Raw genomic sequence first — 25,667 nt, 5'->3', positions numbered from 1 at the left:
TGGAGAATATTAACAAATGACCACTGTGTATGAGAAGTGGTATAAAAGAAAACAGAGGATATGTATGATTTGACAGGAGGTGGGGTTAATCATGTATAGAGAAGTAAGACTAAAAACTGATGGACAGACCTGGAACCACAGATATAATTAAAGAAGAAGAAGAAAACGCTGAGTATGGCTTTTATTCCAGGGGTTAGATCTTTTGTGGACAATATACTGAAAAAAAAACAGATAAGGATTACAAAGGATGAGAAGGCATGAAGAAGTTAAAATCTCTATGGGTGAAGGAAACACATTTTTGAAATCACATATCTGTGATATCATTAGAGAAGAAAATTTCTATTAAATAAATTCTTTGAGTGCAGGAACTGTATCATTTCATCTTTATATCTCCCTTAATGATAGATCTGAAGCTTTAGTAGCTATGGGTTGACAGAAAGTGGGGTCTCAGGCAGCTTTTCAAGGAATGAACAATTCTTTCTTCTCCTCTTTTCATCCCTTACCTAAGAGAATTGGGTTAGGGTTAGAAGTGGACGTGATTAAACTGGTCCTCACTGTGAGAATGCTGAAAGTTTAGTTAGCATGAGTATATGGAGCACGTGCACTGTGTATTATTTTAGCATGATCTTTGAAGAGGTAGTTAGTATAAACTGTAAGTTGCCAGGCCACTCTAATTGAATGTGATTAATTACAGACGAGCTGCCAAATTTAAGTATGTATTCACCTTTTCGGCATCCCAGATGATTAGATTTATGGTATATGTGAATAGGTGATGGCCAATGCACATCCCAGCACAGCAGAAGCACAAATCAAGTCAAATCAAAAGGTGGTAGGTGGTCCTATAGAGTGTGAGACTAGGAGTCAGAAAGACCTAAGTTCAAATCTAGCCTTAGATACTTACAAGCTGTGTGACCCTAGGCAAGTCACTTCACTTATCTCAGACTCAATTTCATCATTTGTGAAATGGGGAAAATAATAACACCCACCTCACAAACAAGATAACATATGTAAACTGTTCTGCAAATTATCAAGCACTTAATAAATGTAATTATCATTTATTATTGATAACAACAATAACAAGTTCCTACTATGAGTCAGGTACTGTGCTAAGTGTTGGTAATACAAAAAAAGGCAAAAGCCAGCCCCTACTCTCAAGGATAATTGTATGCTGAACCTCGCTTTGCAGAAGTGTAGGGGAAGGGGAAGGGAGTCTTGAGGATGAGTGTGCATCAGGACTGCTCCAGAGGCAATTGAGCCCTACGTGTATAGCAGCTGAAGTAAGACAGAGCTTTGGCTCCAGAGCCAGCCCTCACAATGGCAACACTGGGGACTATGGTAACAAAACCCATTTAGATAAAATATCTGAGTTGTCTCAGTTCTCAGTCGTCAGTAGTTAGCCAAAGGGGAAAGAGAAGAGGAAGGTCAGGAATAAGCTCTTTAAGAATAAGAAGTGTCTCATTCTTTGTATTTATATCCAGAGCGCCTACTGTAGCTTCTGACACAGAATGGGAATATGATGACAAGATTCAGGAACTAGAATCAGGAACTAACCAGAAAAGCATGCATTTGGTTCTACCATGACACTCAATACTTCGCATGTACTTTCTATCTACTAAGTGATTACTAAACTACATACATAGACGCTGAGTTAAATTAGTGTGCCACTTTGCTTCTCTTCAATTTTTAAAATAGATTAGACAAACTGATTAATGGAAAAATGGTTGACAAGTCTTAACAATTTAGGAAAAATTTCAAGCAAAGTTCATCAGGTTTGCAAAGGAATGGTTATGGTTTGGTGATATAAGTCCTAAAAATCATATCACATAGATGTGAAATTAGGTAATCAATAAATCAACTAGCATTTATTAAGCAACACTCTTGTGTCGGTGTCTGTCCTAGGAGCTAGGGATACAAGTACAAAAAATGAAACAATCCCTAATCACAAAAGGTCTTATATTCTAACAGAAGAGTTAATAAGCACATGGGTAAATATACAACATAAATATAGAGTGAATAAACACAAAGCAGTTAAACACAGTAGTTTGGGAAGGAGACACTAACATTGGGAGAAGGAGGGGTCAGGAAAAGCTTAAGGCAGAAGATAGTGCTTAAGTTTCATCATACAGGAGAAATAGGACTCTGAGGCAGTGGTAAGGAAGAGAACATTCTAGGAATTTCAGATGGTTAATGCAAAGGCACAGAGATGGGAGATGGAGTGTCATGTATGAGAAACAGGGAGGAAAACCAGTCTGTCTGGATCACAAAGTGCAAAATGAGACTGGAAGGATAGCGTCAGGCTACGTTATAAAGGGCTTTAAAAACAGAGGAGTTTATATTTCATACTAGAGGCAACAGAATTAAATAGGTAAGACCTCAGCCCACTAAATAGTCTTCTGAGGTCTTGCATTAGCTGCTGGGAAAAGATCCATTTTTTAACCATATGAAGGACAAATATATATATATACATATAAACATATATATATATCTTTAATTTTACTTTTGTCCTTAACAAACACCAAACAAAAGGAACATTTCCATATACATTGTATAAGAGAAGATTGTACATGAAACTGAAGCCACATAATGTAGTCTATTTTTCTTTTTAAGTATATAATAAATGCTATATGTAACTTTCAAAGCTGATTTGCTTTCTGGTGATTCCTTTGGGTCTTCCTTCTCTTCTCTTCTCTTTTGGAGGGGAGGGAAACCCTATCTCAACCTTCCTTCTCTCCAGTATTCCTTCCAAACGAAAAAGGAAAAGAAAAAAGAAAAAAATCCTTATAAAAATATGCATGATTAAGCAAAACTATTTCACATTAGTCATGTCCAAAAGTTCATGTCTTGTTCTGCATGCTGAGTTCAACATCTCTCTGTAAGAAGGTGGGTAACTGGCCCCTTGACTGTTTGTAGAGCTTGGTCATTGCATTGATTAGAGTTCTGAAGTGTTTCAAAGTTATTTTTCTTTATAATTTGTTGTTTTTGCATAAATTGTTCCCATGGTTCTGTCTACTTCACTCTGCATCAATTCATGTAAGTTGTCCCTGATTTCTTTGAAACTATCTGTTTTGTCATTTCTTTTGGACAATAATATTTCATAACATTTATATACCTTAACTGGTTTAGCTGTTCCCCAAATGAGAGGTACCTTTTTAGTTTCTGGTTCTTTGCTATAATTTTTTAAAGTTGCTATAAATATTTTTGAACATATGGGTCCTTTTCCTTTTTTCTGATATCTTTAGGGTATATGTCTAGTGGTGGTATCCCTGGGTCAAATGGCATGAATGGTTTAGTGACTTTTGGGGCATAGTTCAAAATTGCTTTCTAGAATGACTGGACCAATTCACAGCTGAAACACAGCATTCATTTGTATGATTTCCCAAAGCCTCTTCAACTGTCCTTTTCCATTTTTGGTCATACTTTCCAATCTGATGAGTATGAGGTAGACTTTCAGAGTAACTTTAATTTTTATTTATCTAATTATTAGTTTTTAAAGCATTTTTTCATAAGGTTGTTGATAGCTTGAATTTATTCCTTTGAAGCTTCATCTTCTCTGACCATTTATTTATTAAGTAAAGGATCTTGTTCAAATAAATTTGAATGACTTCCTTATATAACTTGGATAGGAGGCCTTTATCAGCAAAACTTGCTATGAAGATTTTCCCCCTATTTGTTTTCTATTTTAACTGCATTGGTTTCGTTTGTGCAAAAAACTTTAATTTTATGTAATAAAATTGTCCATTTTATCTTCTGTGATCCTCTCTATCCCTTCTTGGACATGGATAGATAAAATGTTCATACCACATCATCCCAGTCACTGTCTTTTACATTCATTATCAGAGCACAAGCACGATGAGGAAAGAGTTATAGAAAATAATTCTGTCTTCTACATAGAGATCTCCCCAGATCAAGAAACAGACATGTCTATGAGAACCACTGGTATCTTCTTTTCTAATACCACTAATCAGTAAGGAAGGAGGCAGCATAGTACAAAGGAAGGAGCACTGAGGAACCTCATTCAAATCCCACCCTGGATATTTGTTACCTCTGTGACATTGTCAAAAGGACTTTGATTCTTTGGGTCTTAGTTTCTTCTTCTGTGAAAATTAAGAGACTGGACTAGATGATTTCTGAGGTTCCTTTCACTTCCAGATTTATGAGCCTAAACTGGTCATTGTCTTTCCAAGTTTTTAAAGCAAGTTGATACTTTGCAACGCAAAGTTATTTTCTACAAGTCTTCTGCTCTACTACAAAGACTTTCTTGTAGAGGACAGCGGAGGGCGGAGACTAAGATTAAACAAAGAATCTGACCACCCATGCCCTGTAGCCCTTGTTTGAACATTGATGGAAGCCGGTGAAAGTTTGTTGAGTTAAATGAGCCAGTAATCATGAAAGTACAAGAAGTTACTGGATTACAAATGGTTTGTGTTCCAAAAGTTCCTATGTTAAGTCAGCGGTTCAAAATTCTGAAAGCATTTCCCAGTAAAAACAACGTTATCTATGGTAGCTACATTGCCAAACTAGCCTACAAATGAACATTTAACCAAAAATATGAATGAAGTATAGTACGATCATGAGAAGTGGCATGATAAAATGGATAGAGAATTGGCCTCAAAATTAGGGAGACCTGTTTTCAAGTCCTGTCTCTCACACATTCAGGTGTGTAACTTTGGGTAAATCACTTAACCTCTTAATGCCCTAGCATCTTTCGCTTAATTTTTTTCCTAAATTAAACAAACAACAAATAAAAGGAACATTTCCAGGCACATATGTAATAAAAAGAAATGAAAGTCTGAGTCTCTTTGCAACTTGCATCTTTTAAAATATGTAATACATTTAACACATAATTTTCAAAATTCTGGTTATTTGGAACTCTTTCTAGCCTTTCTCCTATTCTTTTCTGTACATTACAAAAATATTTCCACTACCTTTTTTTTCTCTCCTTCTCCATGCTTTTTTGGGGGCTACTTGTCTCTACCTTTCCTTTCCCTTCCATTTCTCATACAAACTTTAAAAAAAATTGAAATACATAACAAATATGCATAGTAAAGCAAAACAAATTCCCACGCTAGCCACGTCCAAAAATATATGTCTCATTCTACATCTTGAGTCTAGCACTTCTCTGTCAAGAGGTGGACTTTTTCCCTGATTCTCTGGAGTCATGGTTGTTCATTGTGTTGATCAATTTTCTGTCTTTCAAAGTTCTTTTTCTTTATAAGGTTGTTGTTGTTGTATAAGTTGTTCCCCTGGTTCTGCCCACTTCATTCTGTATCCGAATTGGCTCAGTTCTCAGTGATCAATACTTTCTTTAAATTGTCCTTTTGGTTATTTCTTATGGCTCAATAATACTCCTCTGGACTCATCTGATATGATTTGTTTTGCCACTCCCCAACTGATGGAAACCTCATTAGTTTCCAGTCTTTTGCAAAAAAAAAAAGAGCTGCTATAAATATTTTTGTATACAATGGACCTTTTCATCTTTCTTTTATCTCTCTAGGGGCTAGTTCTAGGCAACTCTCTAAGACTCTAATTCACAGAGGTGATGATGACTTGCATGGAAAGGGGGAATTCTCTCACCTGAGATTTCCCGATACTAGTGAAATCAGAGACCTAGTCCTATCCCTGTAGTACAATCAGAGGCTATCAGGAGCATAGAACCATAGTTTTGTAATAATTCAACCAATGACTTCAATTTGTAATAAGAAACAAGTACACTGAAAAATAATAAAAAGGATAGCAGCTAGCATTTATGTAGCACCTGTTATGGGTCACGCACTGTGCTAAGTGCTTTACAAATATCTTACTTGTTCCTCATAACAACCCTGAGAATTAGGGTCCATTATTACTCCCATTTTGCAGTTGAGAACATTGAGGCAAAGAAAGGATAAAAGACTTGCCCAAGTCCCTACTCTTGGTGGCAATTTCCTATGGTCAAAAGGTTTGTAAGCTTAATACCAGATCTATTAAATTATAGATTGTTGGGAGGGGAATATCCGAGGTTAAGTCTAAAATTAAGCTATTAGGCTTAGGACTTTAGACCAATAACAATAAGTTAGGGTCCTTTAACTCTTAGTAATACTGTGGAGACAATTAGGTCAAGGGCTTGTGAAGTTAGCATACATAAATATTATTTGTGTCTCAGTTGGTTAATATCTAAAAAAGAAAATTTTTCTGTGGTCCATATTGTAAATGCTTTAAAAAAAGTATCAACTGACCAAAATTTGGAATTGTTTTATGCAATATGAACTGCATTAAAAATGAAAAATAAAATTAAAAAAAAGTTCTAAAAAAAAAGACTTGCCCAAGGTCACACATACAATGTCCAAGGCAAGACATGAACTCAGGTCTTTTGGACTCCAGGCCCAGTACTCTACTACACCACCTAGTTTCCTGAGGATGTTGAACATTAAGTGACATGAATTGGGTAAACTACATGTAACAAGGTATTAGAGCAGGACAAGGGACAGGTGCAAATTATCCATGACAATCTTCTCCCTGCTACATTAAGAACTATTACCCAGCATGAAGAATGAACAAGGCTGCTCCTACTAGTAAATTTAAATAAAATATTGTTAATAAACTTCTTTAGGGGCTTAATTTTAGATAGTGAAGTTAGTGCAAAGGAGAAGCTAAAAGACAAAGTATTTACCATACACAGTCATACAATGTTGACTAAACTACATGCCACACTAGTTTGCAAAACAACAAAAACCAGTGGTTACTTGGGGAAGTGAGTAGAGAGGTTACAGAGGTATCAAAAGTAATTTTCAAGGTTTCATTTCATAGAATGGAAAAGTCTATAGATTACAAAGGCAAACAAAAATCCCTTCAGTGGTTTCAGATCAAGATTGTGGGGATAGACAGTGCATCTGGCCAGATCTTAGAGGTTGATTTGGTTTTAATACTAACTTGGTTTTAAGAAGAAAGGTTTATAATTTACAATTCTACGGGAAAATTATGATTGCTTGAACTAGGTAGGTCTTACTCTTTGGCCTGATTTTGCATTCTAGCACTCAGGCAGCCAATTCTAAAGAATGCTTTCTGGTCTCTGCTTTCAGAGAGCAGCTTTCCAGCAGGCTGGTTGTGTGCTGACAGTTACCCTTTCAGCTCATTTCAGTTTATTTATCAGAAAGTATTTCAACCTTGAAGCTGGCTTCTTAACTGGTCTTCATGCTTCTTACTCCCCCCCCCCCTTTTTTTTATTTCTGATTTATTTCACAATGGTAGTCAAGTTATCAATTTTCCATTTTCTGAGATCATCTTATTACTTACACCTTTGACTTACTGTTTTCATAGCTTAATCAGGAATATTTTTATTGTTATTCTCATGTCCTAGGAGCACCAGTAGGGAGATATCTGTATTGTTTTTTTTTTTAAATGAAAGGCAGATTGGCAAAATTCGACAACTCTGTTCCCCATTTTATTTTTTTTACTATTTTCTTCCTATACTTAGTATACTGTGAGTTGTTCAGAAGTCAGATCAAGTTTATAGGAATGGTATTCAATTCAATTCAAAAAGCATTTATTCACTATCAGACAAAGGCAAGGTATATGCTAGGCCTTGGGAAAACACAGATAAGTATGAGTCTGGCTTCTTCCTTGACAGGAGTCATCATTGCATTCAGGGTGTAAACATAATACATGGTAATTTGAATAATGATCAAACACTAACAAGGGGAAAAATTAGTTCATGGAGAAAGTGGCTACGGGGCTGAGTCTTTAAAACAGACAATGATTTTGAGAGGGAGGGGTGAGTAAGGAATTATATGCCAGACTTGCAGAATGGGCCTACAGATATGTACAGAAGCAAATTAGCTAACAGGTTAGTTTGAGTTTCTTGTTAGAGAATAGCTAGTCTGGTTTGGCTGGGGTGGAAATAGTATGATATTAGACTGAAAAGTTAGGTTAGAGTTAGACAGTGACTTAAATCCCAGTCTGAGGAACTTGTATTTTTTCCTTGAGGCAACAGGAAACTATTAAAGGTTTGTAAATGATGAATTGACAGTAAAGGCTGTGCTTTAAGAAGATTAATTTGGCAGCTATATGGAGAATGAATCAAAGAGCGCAGAGATTAAACAGGGAGACCATTTGGAAAACTATTACAACAAACTAGGTGAGAAGTAATGAGGGTTGAAGTAGGATAGTGGCTATGTACATAGAAAGATATAAAGGCATACAAGAAATGCTATCAAGGTAGAATTGCTATAACTTGGCAAATGATTGATTACGGTGGTTGTGGGAAAGGGAAAAGTCAAAAATTATTCTAGGTTGCTAACTTGGGTGACTAGGACGATAAAAGTACTCACAAAAAGAAGTAGGTAAGTTCTTAGGGAAAATTAGTTCTGTTTTGGACATGTTAGGTCTAACAGTGAGGAGATTTCCCTCAGGTTACTGGTAATGTGGGCTTGGGGTTCAGAAGAGAGAACAGAACTCTCTATCTGTATTTGGGAATGTCTTTGTAGAGACACTTGAACCCTAGCAATCAGGTAGAGAGGAAATAGAAAAAGGCCAGGATAAAAGCTACTGGCATACTCTCCTAGTAAGGAAGTTTGCTCAATTGAGTGTTTTAGAGATGCATACTGCTAGAACTTAAGAAATTTAATTATCATCCATTATTTCACTTCTGATTTAAAGGATAGTTAAGTCAAAAATGAAATAAAGAGGATACCCTTAAATCAGTTTTTTAAAATCTCTGTGCTCTGCATTTCATAATATATATGTACATAAATGTACACACACACACATATATATAATATATATTTACATATAAATTTAACTTTGAGCACAAGGTTCATGTCTCTCAGTCTCACTTTGTCTTTCATTACTTTTACCTGCAGAATGAGAAGGTATTATGACCCTCTGGTACAATACGTCTATTGTTATGGACCATTTTATTTATTCTATCCAATTCTATTTTCATCTCTGAAGCCTGACATGTTCCAAGTACCATTCCTGACTTCTATTTTCCTCCAACAAATCTTTTTTCTTTCTATCATAATTGTATTGACCATATCTTAAGAGAAAAATCCCTTTTTTAAGAGTTCAACTTCATTTCTCTGTAATCTACACTAAAGGTTTATTATTCCCAACTGAAATTTTTTCCTTCTATTTTTATAAACTATTGTTTACCAATTTCTGACAAAAACTGAAAAAGGAATCTCTATTTTCATTTTTATTTTCCAAAAAAATTGTATTCTGGTTAAATTGGGCAGAATATGACAAGATCCTTATGTCTAGATCTGAAAAAAGCACATGGTATAGAGGATATGCGGTACTTTTTCAAAACATTAAAATGTAACCTACTCTCGAATTTCATCTGAAAATATAGTAATATGCATTTGTGTTCTATGTTCTCAGGCAATGTTCTGAAAACATTTAGCCTCATCAGGTGATTCCCAGATGTTTTCTATAACATGATAATACAATAAAAAAAGAACTGTCAAAATACATTTTAAGTCTACAAATCATAATTTCAAGGTAGTAATGCAGGTAACATTAGCAACTGTGTTCCATTCTATTTTGTACATACAGCACCTAGCACACAGCATCTTGCATGCAGAATGTGCTTAGTAAATGCTTGTTGAACTGTATATACCCAACAAGTGTAGATTAGAAGTTGTCATTCTATCTACCTATGAAAATGTTCATAACAGACCCCTTGCAGCTGACAAGCAGCAGTCAGTAGGTCACACATTTTCAGTACTGTAGTTTCAGCTTAAACTGAGTAAACTACAGAGCAGCAGGAGCTAGGCACTTAAAACTTAAAATTCATGGTAGGTTGCTAACTGTGGAATTCAAAAGCAATTTGCAGTTCAATTCACAATGACAGCTGCATTCTCTAAGTAACAAAGATAATGGGCCTGGAAAATCTGCCAAAGGCAAGAAAGACTAGGAGACAAATCAAATACAAGTGAGAAAAATGCTGAAGAAAACTTATTTAACTCCTACTAGTGTGCTACCTGCTGTGCTTATTACAGTTTTGAAATATGATAGACCCAGTAATTGTGGAAGACAAAGTACACTCAACCAGTTTTTTTCCAATCAATGAAATAATTGTGTAGAACACATGCTTACCGAGCAAAATAGCCTTGTCTCCGTTCCTTCTTCTCTTCCTTGGTGTCCATGATACCTCGTCAAAAGTGCAAAGTGAGTATTTGAGGAAGTCTTTTATAATCAGTGCTTCATATCCCTGGAGAAATAAAAAACACAACAACAGAGAAGTCAATGAATGAGCTCATAACTGCTGATATCAAGAACAAAGCATTGTAAGCCCCATGACAAGTAGAGATAAACTTTAACCAGGAAATACAGGTTGGGTGGTGCAGATACAAAATACTAACTCCACGAAAACACAAGTTATGTTAGGAGGAGTTAAACTATTAAGTAAAGTGGTCTATATGAATGTAAGTGAAAGGATTTTTCTTATGGCAAAAGAATTCTTTCAAAACTTAGTCACAATAACTACTATCAATTTGCATTGATTGTTTTCAATTTAGAATTTAAACCCTACTTTTGCTACAATATTTAGTGCTACAATGAATTTTTATCTCATATTATCTCATAAGTACAAAGAAAGAAAAGTACATAAAATGACTGACAGGGATATGCTTTCCCCAGGAACCAAATAAATAAAATCAGTATTATGTTTGATCATTACACTACCCACAAATGCAAATACCTAATATCAATTTTCAAAACATGATGTCATGGAGAAAGCATTAGCTTTGGAGTCAGAGCACGTGGGTTCAGATTCTGACTCTTTCAGACTTTCTCACCTTTTCCTAGCTGTGGTCCTTTGGCAAGTCATTTAATGTCTTAGGTTCTCTATCTGTAAAAGGAGGGAGTTATACTAGATGACTTTTAAGGTTACCCTTTCAGCTATGTAGCTATGATCCTAAAATGAAAAGTAGGACTTAGAAAGGTTAACCTGATATATCCATTCTGTAAAAGGCTGGCCTTTGGTTTCTGCTAACCAAAATTCATTCTAATGCATGTCTCATAAAGAAGAATTTTGAAAAGTTGTCACCAGACTCCTCTTCCTGCTTTCACCATGTGACCCCTCTGACTTAAAACCATCAGAGACTCCCCTACTATCTAAAGCCTCATATTTAAACATTTCTGCCTAGCATGTAAGGTTCTGCATGATTTGGCCCCAAATATACTACAAATTCATTCCTTAACTCATCCAACAAGTAATCACTGAGTGGCCTATGATGTGTAAGACATGATGCTAGGCACCCACATCATGAAACAAAGATTTTTAAGACAGTCCCTGACTTGAAGGAACTTGTAATCAAGTGAACTTCTACACAAAATAGCTACTAACAAAGTAGCCATATGAGTAGCACAACTAGACCTTATAAAGTAGGAGTCAAGAGGAGGGAAGGATTGTATCTGGTTGTGGGGATTAAGAAAGTCTTCACTAACAAGTTGCCATTTGCTACAAAACTGTGCAAACCCTTTGATCTAGCAATAGCACTAACAAAGAGATCATAAAAAGGGGAAAGAACCCACATATACCAAACTATTTATAGTTTTTTATGATGACCAAGAATTGGAAATTGAGGGGATGCCCATCAGCTGAGGAATGACTTAACAAGTTGTGGTACAGGAATGTAATGGAATAGTATTGTTCTATAAGAAATGATGAGCAGATGTACTTCAGAAAAACCTGAAAAACTTACATGAACTGATGCTGAGGGAAGGAAGCAGAACGAGGAGAATACTGTACACAGTAACAGCAACATTGTGAGACAATCAAGTTTGAAAGACTTAACTCATCTCAGCAATACAGTGATCTAAGACAACTCCAAAAGACTCATGACAGAAAATGCTATCCACAACCAGAGAAAGAACTATGGCGTCTAAATGCAGATAGAAGCATTCACTATTTTTTTCTTTCTTATGGTTTTTTCTTTTTCTTCTGATTCTTCTTTCACAACATGACCAATATGGAAATATGTTTAATATGATTATACCTGTATAGCCTATATTACATTGCATGCTGTCTTGGTGGGGGTGGGAGTGAGATTTGGAACTCAAAATCTTGAAAAAGTGAATGTTCAAAACTAAAAATAAATTTAAAAAAAAATTAGAAAAAAACAAGGGGCCATTTGAGTCTGTATTATAAGGATGTAGAAGGATTTGTTTAGGGAATGACAAGAAGGATAGGTTTTGATAGACTCGATACAGATTTCATGTAGATGAGCAGTGGGAGATATAGAAAAATTGGGTCTAGATTGCTAATAGCAAACTAAGAAACCTGCTCTTTACATTGTGAGCAACAGAAAAATACTGAAGGCTTTTAAGAAAGGGAGTATTATGATTAAGATTAATCTGTCACAGAGGATGCCACAACACATACGCAAATGTGTGTGTGTATGTGTTTTGAGTGGTGGAAGACTGGAGACAGATACTATTAATAAGTAGACCACTGTAACAGTCTCAGCAAAATGTGATAAGGGCTTGAACTTAGGTATTGGCAATGTCGATGATGAAGAGAATCCAGAAATACTATAAACCAAACTCATCTAAAGGAGAGTGATCAGAATCAATCAATCAACATTTATTAATAGGTATCTATTATGTGCCAGGTACTGTGATAAGAATGTTAAGAGGACTGGAAATCATGCTCTACTGATATAATATTTTATATATGCATATATTTTTGCAATCTGATATATGCTCAATTGATATGTATGCACACATACATATGTATGTATATACACCAATATGTATGTATGTTATATATACATATGTATATTATATCAGTTTAAAGATCTAGGGATATTTAAGCTGGAAAACAGACAGTTTTGGAGGGGAAGGGTATGATAGTGGTATTTAATTTTTTGAAAGAACAGTAAAATGAAGAAGTAGATAGAGTGCTAGGCCTGGAGTCAGGAAGGCTTGAGTCCAAATTAGTCTCAGACACTCACTAGCTGTATGTTCCTGGGCAAGTCACTTAACCTGGTTTGCCTCAGTTTTCTCATCTGTAAAATGAGCTGGAAAAAGAAATGGCAAACTACTCCAATCTCATTGCCAAGAAAACCACAAAAGGTCACATAGGGTTGAACATGACTAAAAACAACAATAAGTCTAAGAGGGATAAAACTTGTATTTGGTCCCAGAGAACAAAGCTAAGAGCACTGGGTAGAAATAATAAAATGAATTTTGTACCATCCTTTCCTCCTAGATACTCTCTCCTTTCTGGGCTTTTGTGACAATACTCTGTTTAGATATTCTCTCCTTTCTGGACAATACTCTCTCTTCTAGTTTCCCCTCTCATCTGTCTAAATCTTTCCTTTTCAGTTTGTTTTGCTAGTTCATCATCAAATATCGTGACTCCTAACTGGGGTTGTCCTCCAAAGTTCCAAGTCTTCATATTCTTCCCTTTTTCTGCACTCTCTTTTGGTGAACTCATCAACTCTCATGGGTTTAATTATAATCTCTCTGCCAGTGCTTCACAGATGCAGCCAGTCTCAATGTAAATAGGGTGTGTGGAATGGCTACTCATTGTGTAGTGCCTCATACCTTTCACAGGGGCATGTAGACACCGACTCATTTTTATGGGCTGGTTTGCTTACTTTAACCTGCCCTCCCACTGGCAGGTCTGGATCCTAATTCTCTAGGATCCTAGAGGTTATCCGGCTGAAGGGAAACACTCCTACTCAATTAATCTAGTACTTGAGCCCTTACCAATGCATTCCTATTTATAAATCATAACACTTTTAGATCTTAAACATAATAATTTAGTTAACAATAAGGTAAAAGAAATAATATAACAGGTACCCACATATTAAGGTGGATTCATAAATAATAAAAACCTCACAATACATGTGTAAATCTTACTCATATTATCCCATTAATGCACTCCATGTCTAAGGAGAGAATGTGCATATTCTTACAGAAATCTGCTAAAAAGAATAGGAATAAGGAAATGTCATAGGGTAACTCACAAATGTGGAACCGTAAACTTTAATGTCCTCTTTCTATATCAAAAACTGTCTGTAGAAGTTCTTTTTTTGAGAAATTTTTTTAAAAGTAAGAGCAATTGTTCAATAAGTTGTAAAAATTCTTCCACTGATGAACTGCGGTATACTTGACTAACACCTCACTTAGGCATGATGTCTCAGCCAAAATATTCAATTCATTGGATGACTCCCCTGATTTTGCTTCCAAGTAGTTCCTCTGCATAGCATGTCTATTCAACAGCAACTGTAGTACCTATCACTTCCAGCATTAAGCTTAACTGATACAATTCTGAAATCTGTTTTTTCACCTTTCTCTCACCTTTTAAAGTTTAGCCTCCTAAGTCTTCTCTATGAATGAAATCACCTTACCTTATAGTTAGTAACAGAATCCCCATTTTCTGACTATAATGAGATAAATTACATTTGTCTCATAATCATGGAAGATTTCTGATGTCCATATCACCCTAGCATACTAGGATTTATTGTGCTAAAAAATAAGTAATCATGTCTCAGAACTCTTAGTGTTTCTCTCAGAATTCTGAACAGATCTATGCCCCAGGATAACTTTAACACAACAACAAATTGCTCCATAGAAAAGGACAGTACTCTATGCCAGTTTCTCCTAAGGTTTACTTCTGCATTACCAACTGTCTATTGGACATTTGAAACTATATGTCCCAAAGATATCTCAAATTCAACATGACTAAAAGAGAAAATAATTATCTTTACCCTAAAACCCACCCCTTTTTCAAACTTCACTATTCCCAGTGAAAGCAGCACCATTTTTCCAGTCTCCCAGGTTCATACCTATGGGAGGATCCTCAACTCTCCCTCTCCTTCACACTACATATTCAATCAGTAGCCAAATCTTGATATTTCTACCTCTATAATCTTGCTCATATAGTTGTCATCTTACTCACTCAGCAATCACCTTAGTTCAGGCCCTCATCACTTCTTACCTAGAATACTGCAATGACTTCCTAATTGATATTCCTGCTTAAGTCTCTCCCCATTGAAGTAAATCTTCCACACTGCTGCCAAAGTGATTTTCCTTATGCATAGATATGACTCTACCGCTCCCCTACTCAGAAAAACGCAGTAATTCCCTTTTGCTTTTTGAATGAAATATTAGCTCCTTTGGTTAACTTTTAAAAACCCTCACAATCTTACCCCAGCCTATCTTTCTAGTCTCATTATACATTACTCCCTCTCTCATATGCTGTGATATAGCCAAATTGGCTTCCTCTCTGTTTCTCACATATAAACACTCATCTTGTATCTTTATGTCTTTGCAATAGGCACCTCCCATGCCTGGTAAGGAATTTTTCATTACTATTGCCTCAGAATCTCTTTCTTCCTTCAAGTTGTAGGTCAAGCACCCCCTTTTACACAAAAGCCTTCCTTGAGCTCCCCTACAGTTAGCCCCCTCTCTCCCAAGTTATCTTGTGGTTTACTACTTTGTACTTAATTCCATATATTCTCTTTATATTTATTCTATGTATGTTTCTAATGTGTGCTTATTATCTCTCCCATTGGAACATAAGCTTCTTGCCAAGAAGGGAGCTTCATTTACTTTATTTGTGCATTCAGAGACTAGCAGAATGTGCCTAGCACATAGTAGCTACTTAATACTTATTGGCTGATTAATTCTAAATTCAACTCATAGTTTAAGTATATAATGGTGCATACAATGACCTTATCTCAAAAGTATTGTAATGAAGATTATTTTCCAAGCCACCAGGGGACTTAACTATCTTCATCCATGACACTGTTCAGAGAATACTTTTAGAAAAGAGCTATTTAGATGGAAAGTCACATCTCACAGATGTGTCAAATCTGTACTGGTATATGTGACACATATGTTGCTTTTTAAAATTTAAACATCTGCCTTACCAGTCTAAATCGTGGCCAAACCTCTTCTGCCTCCAAATATATGGCTTACACAAAGTGTAAAGAATAATCCTGTACCAAACAACCTAATGATAATGTAAGTGACCAAGATGAAGAATGATAACGATAAAAAGGAAAAAAGAAAAAAATTACTTAAAAGAAATATAAAATAAACATATACACATACATATTTTTACAGTGTCATCAATTTTGAAGGAATCTTCAAGATCAAATCTAACCCCCTTCATTTTAGAGATGAGGAAAAATGAGGCCTTGAGAGTGATTTACCAAAAGTCAGAACTTAGGTTCAAGCCAAGGTCCTCTGATGGTAAATCTAATGCGCTGCCTACTATGCTGTCTTTCCTTTTGAAGATTGTTTTAGATATACAGACTAAACTCTGGGGCTGCCTCTATTTGAACCAACACATACACTTCACCTATTCTTCTGGTATTTTTACACTCACTCAACCAGTCAGCTCTACAAACACCCAAATGTACCCAAGATGTCCTTCACTTGTTTTCCCCATAATATGTTTCTTAATACACAAATATAACTGCCATGTTTAGATCTTGATCACACTGTAACTTGGACAGCTAAGAAACAAAACAAAATGTGCCTGTAAGAACATCTTCTCCTATAGGATATTTTCTTTTTTTTTTATCCTAATATTTTTAATTTATTTATTTTTTTAATTAATTTATTTATTTAACATTCATTTTAACAAAATTTTGGGTTCCAAATTTTCTCCCCTTTTATCCCCTCCCCCCTCAAACACCAAGCATTCTAATTGCCCCTATGACCAATCTGCTCTCTCTTCTATCATCCCTCTCTGCTCTTGTCTCCATCTTCTCTTTTGTCCTGTAGGGCCAGATAACTTTCTATACCCCTTTACCTGTATTTCTTATTTCCTAGTGGCAAGAACATTACTCGACAGTTGTTCCTAACACTTTGAGTTCCAACTTCTTTACCTCCCTCCCTCCCCACCCCTTCCCTTTGGAAGGCAAGCAATTCAATATAGGCCAAATCTGTGCAGTTTTGCAAATGATTTCCATAATAGCTGTGTTGTATAAGACTAACTATATTTCCCTCCATCCTATCCTGTCCCCCATTACTTCTATTCTCTTTTGATCCTGTCCCTCCCCATGAGTGTTGACCTCAAATTGCTCCCTCCTCCCCGTGCCCTCCCTTCCATCATCCCCCCCCACCCTGCTTATCCCCTTATCCCCCACTTTCCTGTATTGTAAGATAGGTTTTCATACCAAAATGAGTGTGCATTTTATTCCTTCCTTTAGTGGAATGTGATGAGAGTAAACTTCATGTTTTTCTCTCACCTCCCCTCTTTATCCCTCCACTAAGAAGTCTTTTGCTTGCCTCTTTTATGAGAGATAATTTGCTCCATTCCATTTCTCCCTTTCTCCTCCCAATACATTTCTCTCTCACTGCTTGATTTCATTTTTTTAAGATATGATCCCAACCTCTTCAATTCACTCTGTGCACTCTGTCTCTATGTGTGTGTGCGTGTGTGCATGTGTGTGTGTGTAATCCTACCCAGTACCCAGATACTGAAAAGTTTCAAGAGTTACAAATATTGTCTTTCCATGTAGGAATGTAAACAGTTCAACTTTAGTAAGTCCCTTATGACTTCTCTTTGCTGTTCACCTTTTCATGCTTCTCTTCATTCTTGTGTTTGAAAGTCAAATTTTCTTTTCAGTTCTGGTCTTTTCATCAAGAATGCTTGAAAGTCCTCTATTTCATTGAAAGACCAATTTTTCCCCTGAAGTATTATACTCAGTTTTGCTGGGTAGGTGATTCTTGGTTTTAGTCCTAGTTCCTTTGACTTCTGGAATATACTATTCCACGCCCTTCGATCCCTTAATGCAGAAGCTGCTAGATCTTGTGTTATCCTGATTGTATTTCAACAATACTTGAATTGTTTCTTTCTAGCTGCTTGCAATATTTTCTCCTTGACCTGGGAACTCTGGAATTTGGCCACAATGTTCCTAGGAGTTTCTCTTTTTGGATCTCTTTCAGGTGGTGTTCTGTGGATTCCTTGAATATTTATTTTGCCCTCTGGTTCTAGAATCTCAGGGCAGTTTCCCTTGATAATTTCATGAAAGACAATGTCTAGGCTCTTTTTCTCATCATGGCTTTCAGGAAGTCCCATAGTTTTTATTTCACATTATCTTCCATTTTTTCATTCTTTTGGTTTTGTTTTGTGATTTCTTGGTTTCTCATAAAGTCATTAGCCTCCATCCATTCCATTCTAATTTTGAAAGAGCTATTTTCTTCAGTGAGCTTTTGAATCTCCTTTTCCATTTGGCTAATTCTGCTTTTGAAGCATTCTTCTCCTCATTGGCTTTCTGAACCTCTTTTGCCAATTGAGTTAGCCTATTTTTGAAGGTGTTATTTTCTTCAGCATTTTTTTGGGTCTCCTTTAGCAGGGTGTTTACTTGTTTTTCATGCTTTGCTTGCATGTCTCTCATTGCTCTTCCCAGTTTTTCCTCCACCTCTCTAACTTGATTTTCAAAATTCTTTTTAAGCTCTTCCATGGCCTGAGCCCATTGAGTGGGCTGGGATACAGAAGCCTTGATTTCTGTGTCTTTGCCTGATGGTAAGCATTGTTCTTCCTTATCAGAAAGGAAGGGAGGAAATGCCTATTCACCAAGAAAGTAACCTTCTATAGTCTTATTTCTTTTCCCTTTTCTGGGCATTTTCCCAGCCAATGACTTGACCTCTGAATATTCTCCTCACACCCACCTCGCCTCCTGATCCTCCCAGCCAGCGCTTGGGGTCTGAGATTCAAATGCTGCTTCTCAGCCTCAGGGTTTTGGGCGGGGGCAGGGCTGCTATTCAGTGTGAGATTAAGTTCAGGTGCTCAGGTGGGGGCAGGGCCGCCTCAGGGGCTCAGTTCCCTCAGGGGCTTTATGCAGAGACCTTCAACAATGGATCCAGGCTCCTGCCTGCTTGGGGAGCACTGGTCTGCCACTGCCTCAGCTGCTGCCTCCCGAGGGGGCCTGAGTTATGGGGGCACCCCACTCCCTTCTTGACCCGCCAAAGAGACCCTCTCACCGACCCCCGTCACCTGTGGGTGGAGGGACTTGTGTGGCCGCTGGAGATCCCGTCCCTGAAGCCTGCTTGGATCTGCTTCTCTCGGTCCCGGGGGTGCAGCAGGGCTGTACTCAGCTCCCAGTCCCGGCGCCCAGTCCGTGGCGCAAAGGACCTTTTGCGAGAAGTTTGCAGGTCCCTCTGGAACAGAAATCTCCTTCGCTCCACTGTTGTGTGGCCTCTACTGCTCCAGAATTCGCTGTAAGTTCCTTTTTACAGATGTTCTGTGGGTTGTGGGTTCGGAGCTATGTGTATGTGCGTCTTTCTACTCCACCATCTTGGCTCCACCCCCCTGGATATTTTCAATATTTATTTTACCCTCTAGTTCTAGAATATCAGGGCAGTTTTCCTTGATAATTTCACGAAACATGACATTGAGGCTCTTTCTTTGATCATGGCTTTCAGGTAGTCCCACAATTTTTAAATTGTCTCTCCTGGATCTATTTTCCAGGTCAATTGTTTTTCCAATGAGATATTTCACATTGTCTTCAATTGTTTCATTCTTTCGGTTTTGTTTTGTAATTTTTTGGTTTCTCATAAAGTCATTACCTTCCATCTGCTGCATTCAAATTTTTAAAGAACTATTTTCTTTAGTGAGCTTGTGAACCTCCTTTTGAATTTGGCTAATTCTGCTTTTTAAAGCATTCTTCTCCTCATTGGCTTTTTGGCTTTCTTTTGCCATTTGAGTTAGGCAAATATTTTTAAGGGTGTTATTTTCTTCAGCATTTTTTTGGGTCTCCTTTAGCAAGCTGTTTACTCGCTTTTCATGATTTTCTTGTATCGCTCTCATTTCTCTTCCCAATTTTTCCTCCACCTCTCTTACTTGATTTTCAAAATCCTTTTTGAGCTCTTCCATGGCCTGAGACCATTGTATATTTATTTTGGAGGTTTTGCCTACAGAAGCCTTGACTTTTATATCTTCTTCTAATGGTATGCATTGTCCTTCCTCACCTGAAAGGATGGAAGAAAATACCTGTTCACCAAGAAAGCAACTTTCTATAGTCTTATTTTTTTTTCCCTTTTTTGGGCAGCTTCCCAGGCAGTTACTTGATTTTTGAGTCCTTTGTCAAGAGGAGGATATACTCTAGGGACCTGTAAGTTCTTAGTTCCTCTAAGGTGGCACGGTCAAGGGAAATGAGTTTACTCCTCTCCTGGCCTGCACACTGGTCTGGAAGCAATCAAAAACTTTTCTGCCCAAGGTCTGCGAGTAGGGTTCCCTCTCTAGAGCCTCCAACAGCTCCACTGCCAACGCTCCTCCTCACCCCAGGGCAGCCACTAAGGGATGAGTCCCAGATCAGTGGCTCAATTCCCTCAGGGTCTTTAGGCAGAAGGCTCCAAAAATGGATGCTGCCACTGCAGTGGCTACTGCTGGCAGGGCCAGACTGCATTCCCTTCTCTCCCAGGTGAAAAAGCTTTCTCACTGACCTCTGAAGCTATCTTTGGCTTTTGTGGCTTGAGCAAGGGGATTCCATGCTCTGAGGCCTGCTTCAGTCCTGTTCCCTCTAGTGCAATGCAGCCAAAGCTGGGCTGTGCTCCATGGGTTGCACTCCACTCCACACCTGGTGCGACAGACCTTTCCTGTCAGCCTTCCAAGCTGTCTTGGGCTGGAAATCTCTTTCACTCTGTAGTTTTGTGGTTTCTGCTGCTGTAGAATTTATTTAGAATCATTTTTACAGGTATTTTATGGGCTACTCTGCCATCTTGGTTCTGCCCCTCCATAGGATACTTAAGGCCCAATATGGCAATTTCTCATTCTCACTCAAGGTTTCATTTTCATCCATGTTTGGGTGGTTTATTCAAATTTCTAACCATCATTCAAGGGCAGAAATTTAAATGGTTCCTTCAATAAAAAGAGGAAAATAAACATACAACACACACACACACACACACATACACACGCTGAATACTTTGAAAAACGTATGGTTTCATCAATGTGGCTACTTTTTCCGTTGAAGAAGATAATACCTTCTTAAGAGCTGGGGTATTCCCAAAATTCATGACCTGGTACCTAGCCTTGTGGTAATGAGTCTCTCTGACTTATTAAGCTTGTTCTTAGAAGACAGATGATATACAGTTTATTCTGAGACCTTCTTATGCTCTACTAGCCTAGCTGTTTGGAATCCAGGCTCATCTCTATATCTCAATTACATATTACATTAGCATAAGACTTCAGTAAAAGACATACTTTATGAACAAATAAATACATACAGTTGGGGTACACGCTCAAAATTTTGTCATTAATTGGGTCAATGATCAAAAAAGTTTTGAAGCAGTAAAGGCACCGTGATACTTTTTATAACTATGGCTAAGGGGAGCATTTCTAACTAAATAAAGGATAACAGTGACCACAAAAGGCAAAATGTGTTGATTATGTAAAACTATAAAACTTTTGCAAAGAACAAATCAATGTAGTTAGATTTAGAAGAGAAACATATTTTTAAAATAAAAGTCTAATATCCATGATTGAGCACCTGGGGTGGCACAGTGGATAGAATGCCAGCCCTGGAGTCAGGAAGACTTCCTGGATTCAAATCCAGCCATAGACACTAGAAAACAAGTCACTAAACACTGTGTGCCTCAGTTTTTCATCTGTAAAATTACCTGGAGAAGGAAATGGCAAACCACTCCAGTATCTCTGCCAAAAAAACCTTAACTGGAGTCACAAAGAGTTGGACATGACTGAAAAATGACTAAACAACAATAATATCCAAGATATGTAAAGAATTGATACAAATATATAAAAATGAGAGTCATTCACCAACACTCAAAGCCAGAAGGGGACTGGAGAGGATCCCAAAAGAGGATCAGTTGAGAGGCAATGTGGCATAGTGGTATAGAAAGTCAGGAAGACCTAGCCAGATATAAGTCCTGCCTCTGACAAATCCTGGTTCTGTGATCCTAAGCAAGTCACTTAGCCAATCATCACTACAGAAGACTAAGGATGAAGCATGCTTTCCACCTCTAGGCAGAAAGGTAATCAACTAGAGGTACAAAATTAAATATACATTTTCAGACAGGGTTTATTAAGTTGATTTGTTTTGCTTGACTGTACTGATTTGTTCCCAAAGGGAGGCCTTCTATTTGGGATAAAGGATGGAGGAATTAGTGAATAGAAATAGAGTTGCCCAAAAGAGAGAGAGAAAAAAAGGAAAGAAGGAAGGAAAGAAAGAAAAGTGCATCAATAAAACATTAAAAAAAAACCCAAACTCAAAAAACATATAAAAAAAGCAAAACTAAGTTGAGAAAGGGATATAAATAGGAAAAATTTGATATATACTTTAAAAATCAAACTGCAAGTAACAAGTTCACAGTTGTAAATACAGTACTTTTCTGTTCTTTATAATGTTGAAATGTTTGTATCTATTGATGATTTAAGTTCACGGTAAAAAATCAAATTAAAACAAATATCCAACTGGTGAACATTTTTCTTTATCATTTAATTAAATGAATTATGTTTTAAGTTTTTGAAACACAAGCAAGATATATCAGGATATTTTTCTTTGGTGCATTGGCAAAGTACTTGCTCTATTTGTTGATTTGAAGCATAATCTTTGGCCAATCTGATTCTCCACAGAAACTGAATTAGTAAATAAGAATGTGACCTATGTTGCTATGGAAACACAACCCCAGAATTCATCAACTACTGATATTTTGGAACTAGGATTTCTGGAAAGGTCTTTGTGCAAATATCTGGGACAGTATTACAAAGATTTCTGGGAGAAAGATTCTGGAAGGAGACAAGCCAAGTTGGGAGTGCAGAATATGGAATTCACTCTCCCATCTTGGGATCATGTAGTAATATCTACTCCCAGTATTTTGCTCCCCAATTATCCTCTCCTGAGAGACTATGATGTGCTGCTGTTGCTGCTGCTGCTGCTGCTGCAGGCAAAGTGATAGAGCTAGTTGCTATGTTGATCAGACTGAGGCAAGACCCAAAAAGGGAAAACTGTTATGAAGTGAGAGTGATTATTAGTGATAGCTCTCTGAGTCCCAGGGCAGGGAATGGGAGCAAAATGCAATTAACTGTCCCCACCCACTCCCAAGGCATTTGCATCTATCTACTCCTTCTTTTCCAGGCAAAAGAGAATAAAATAGTCATTGGATCTGAAAGTACTTAGCACTGACTGACTGCCATGAATTCATAATCCTCCCCTTTGGTCTTTGTTCTCATAGCTACCATTCACTCCCTTTTTATGTAAAGAAAACTAGGAGCTGCTAAACTTTGGTGCATAGTTAATATTAGCAGTGCCAATGGAGATTTGGGGGAATGAGTGAATCTGGTAGGAAGCAAGAGACAAATCCAAAAAAAGGGGATCCCACCTGGGACTCAAAACATTTTGGCACGACCCTGTGATAATGTTCCTTAGCCTGTTCAAGGTGATAATCAGATCTGGCAGTAAGTGGAGAAGGAAGAACTAATAATCTAAAATAAATCAAATCCCTGGACAAAGTAGAATAAATTTAGGGAGCCAACCAGAACTTGGGAAAGGGGGCACTTCACTGGTGTACACTAGTTTGTCACTGGTCTACCTATTTCCCTTCAACTTACAAGTGGGTGAGGACTTAAGGAGGGACGATCCAAGTGTTCCTTATCTTACGTTCTATATCATTTATATCTATCTATTGAGATTACATGTGAGGTCCTCTATAACATGTTACAAAAGTACAGATAACCAGTGCAATGTAATAAAAGAGTGAGGGATTTGGAGTCGTAAGTCTTAGGTTTGAATCCTGACTTCACATTTTCTACCTGAGTGACTTTATGCAAGTCACATAATCTATTTCTCCATGAAACAGAGGTCATATAAGTACTCCTTAAGGAAAAGGAAAGAAGGAGAGGAAGGAAGGAAGGAAGGAAGGAAGGAAGGAAGGAAGGAAGGAAGGAAGGAAGGAAGGAAGGAAGGAAGGAAGGAAGGAAGGAAGGAAGGAAGGAAGGAAGGAAAAGACAAAGAAATCTATGAATTGTAACATAAAAGAATGGCACTTTGCCATCTTTCTAGGGACTCAAGTGATATGATTCTAAGTCCCTTCAAGCTCCAAATTTCTATGATTTCATGAAATGCCTTCCTTTTCAGGATGCTGAATGGTTCAGACATTCTCTTATTACCACTTCACCACCCATGTGAGAAATCAGATGTTACGCATTCTTCCACCTACAGGAAGAGGAGCAGCTGAAAGAGGAGAAATGATTTGCTGAAAATCATACTGAAAGTCATCAGTGGCAGTGAAAACAGAACACAGGCTTACCTCCGGATCTCAGCACACTGACCACAAAAGAACACATCCTTATTGTCAGTGTTTATTGGACACCCACCATGTACCACAGCTATTCAGGGAAAGGGCTGGGGACAGTTACAACATGCCCCATAGTGCTTGCAATAAAGTTCCCCAGTGGCCACAAAAGATACTGTTGTTATTAGCAGCAAGGGAAGAGTTTCATAACAAGGGACCAACTCATGGAGCACTCAAGCAATCCACCTTTATTAAGCACCTACTATGCATCAGTCTTGCTAAGTGCTGGGGATACAATGACAGAAATAAAACTTAGTCCTTGCCCTCAGAGTTTAAATTCTATCAAGGGAGACAAATATATAAATACGCACAAAGAAAGTACATTCAGAATAATTACAAGATTATGGGAGAGAGTAGCTCTGGGAGATCAGAAAAGGCTTCCAAGAGAAAGTGACACGAAGTGTTTTAAAGGAAACAAGGAATTTTTTGAGGTAAAATGAGGTAGAAGTACATTTCAGGTCTGGGGACAGCCAGTGCAAAGATTGCTGTGACAAGAGATAGAGCATCTAGTGCAAGGCATAATAAAAAGTGCAAATTACCTGCACGAATAAAAAAAAAGTATTTATTAAGCACTTACTATGTGCTGAGCACTGTGATAAATGCTGGGGATATAAACAGGAAGGCTAGAACAGCCATCCTTAAGGAGGTAACATTCTAATTCTGGGGAGAGAATACACATAGTTGGTTTCAGCTACAAGTCAGAAGAAAAGATCCAGTAATTCTTAGGGTAAAGTGGCAAAGCAGATGATAATACATTTCCTTTGATGTCATTCCTCTGACAGAACTATATCTATTTCTGATGCTGAACAATCTGAAAATATTAGAATTTTGGTGACTAGAATTTTTTTTTTTAGGTCAAGAATGGCTGTGACTGCTGGGGAAGTGTTAACTATGTATGTATGGTCAGGCAGTTGCATTTGTCTGTTGATTTGTGATGTATGTATTGCTTACTGTCAGACAGTTTGGAAGCCCCATTCATTTAGATTTCTCCATATTTTCTCTGAAGTTCAAGGTGTTTACTTTTCCCCTGAACTAAATGAATGATACATGTGTTTGATTAAAGTGATTATTAACCCTTCCAAAGTTGCCTTTCCTTTTAGAAAAGCAGATCTAAGAACCTGTAATAGCAGGCCCTCCTGCGTATGTTGAGGTGCTTACTGATAATGGAAGCAAGGGCTGAAGAACCTATTGAGGAGTCAAATCTCCACAAGGCATGCTCCCCTAAACTAGGGCTTCTTAAACTTTTTCTGTTTGTTAGTGCTTCAGTGTCCAGACCACAGTCTAAGAAATGCTGGGCTGATAATCTGGAGGTGCTGTTTTTTCCTGTGTCTCTTGGCCTTACCTATCTAATGGTTGCAGTTGCTTGGTGGTTGGGTGTTGGTGCTTTGGGCAATCATTGGTCCTTTCTGTAG

At 37.4% G+C, this 25,667-nt stretch overlaps 1 protein-coding gene across 4 annotated transcripts in view; it reads right to left on the bottom strand.

Annotated features, from left to right (window-relative positions):
• The window catches only part of NCOA7 (nuclear receptor coactivator 7), a 182,817-nt gene that overhangs the window by 133,069 nt on the left and 24,081 nt on the right, over positions 1–25,667 (bottom strand). For 3 of the 4 annotated variants that reach the window (XM_072643225.1, XM_072643224.1, XM_072643228.1), the window contains exon 3: positions 10,072–10,186. In XM_072643225.1, coding sequence (XP_072499326.1) covers positions 10,072–10,121 — 50 coding nt within the window. In that variant the 5' untranslated portion in view covers positions 10,122–10,186. Of the gene's footprint in view, positions 1–10,071; positions 10,187–10,772; positions 10,826–25,667 lie in introns of all 4 variants that reach the window. The other variant, XM_072643226.1, reaches the window with a different exon arrangement.

Source organism: Notamacropus eugenii, chromosome 2 (genome assembly GCF_028372415.1).
Source record: "Notamacropus eugenii isolate mMacEug1 chromosome 2, mMacEug1.pri_v2, whole genome shotgun sequence".
NCBI lineage: Eukaryota > Metazoa > Chordata > Mammalia > Diprotodontia > Macropodidae > Notamacropus > Notamacropus eugenii.
Note: the sequence above shows the minus strand (reverse complement) of the source record. Positions and strands in the feature narration are given on the sequence as shown.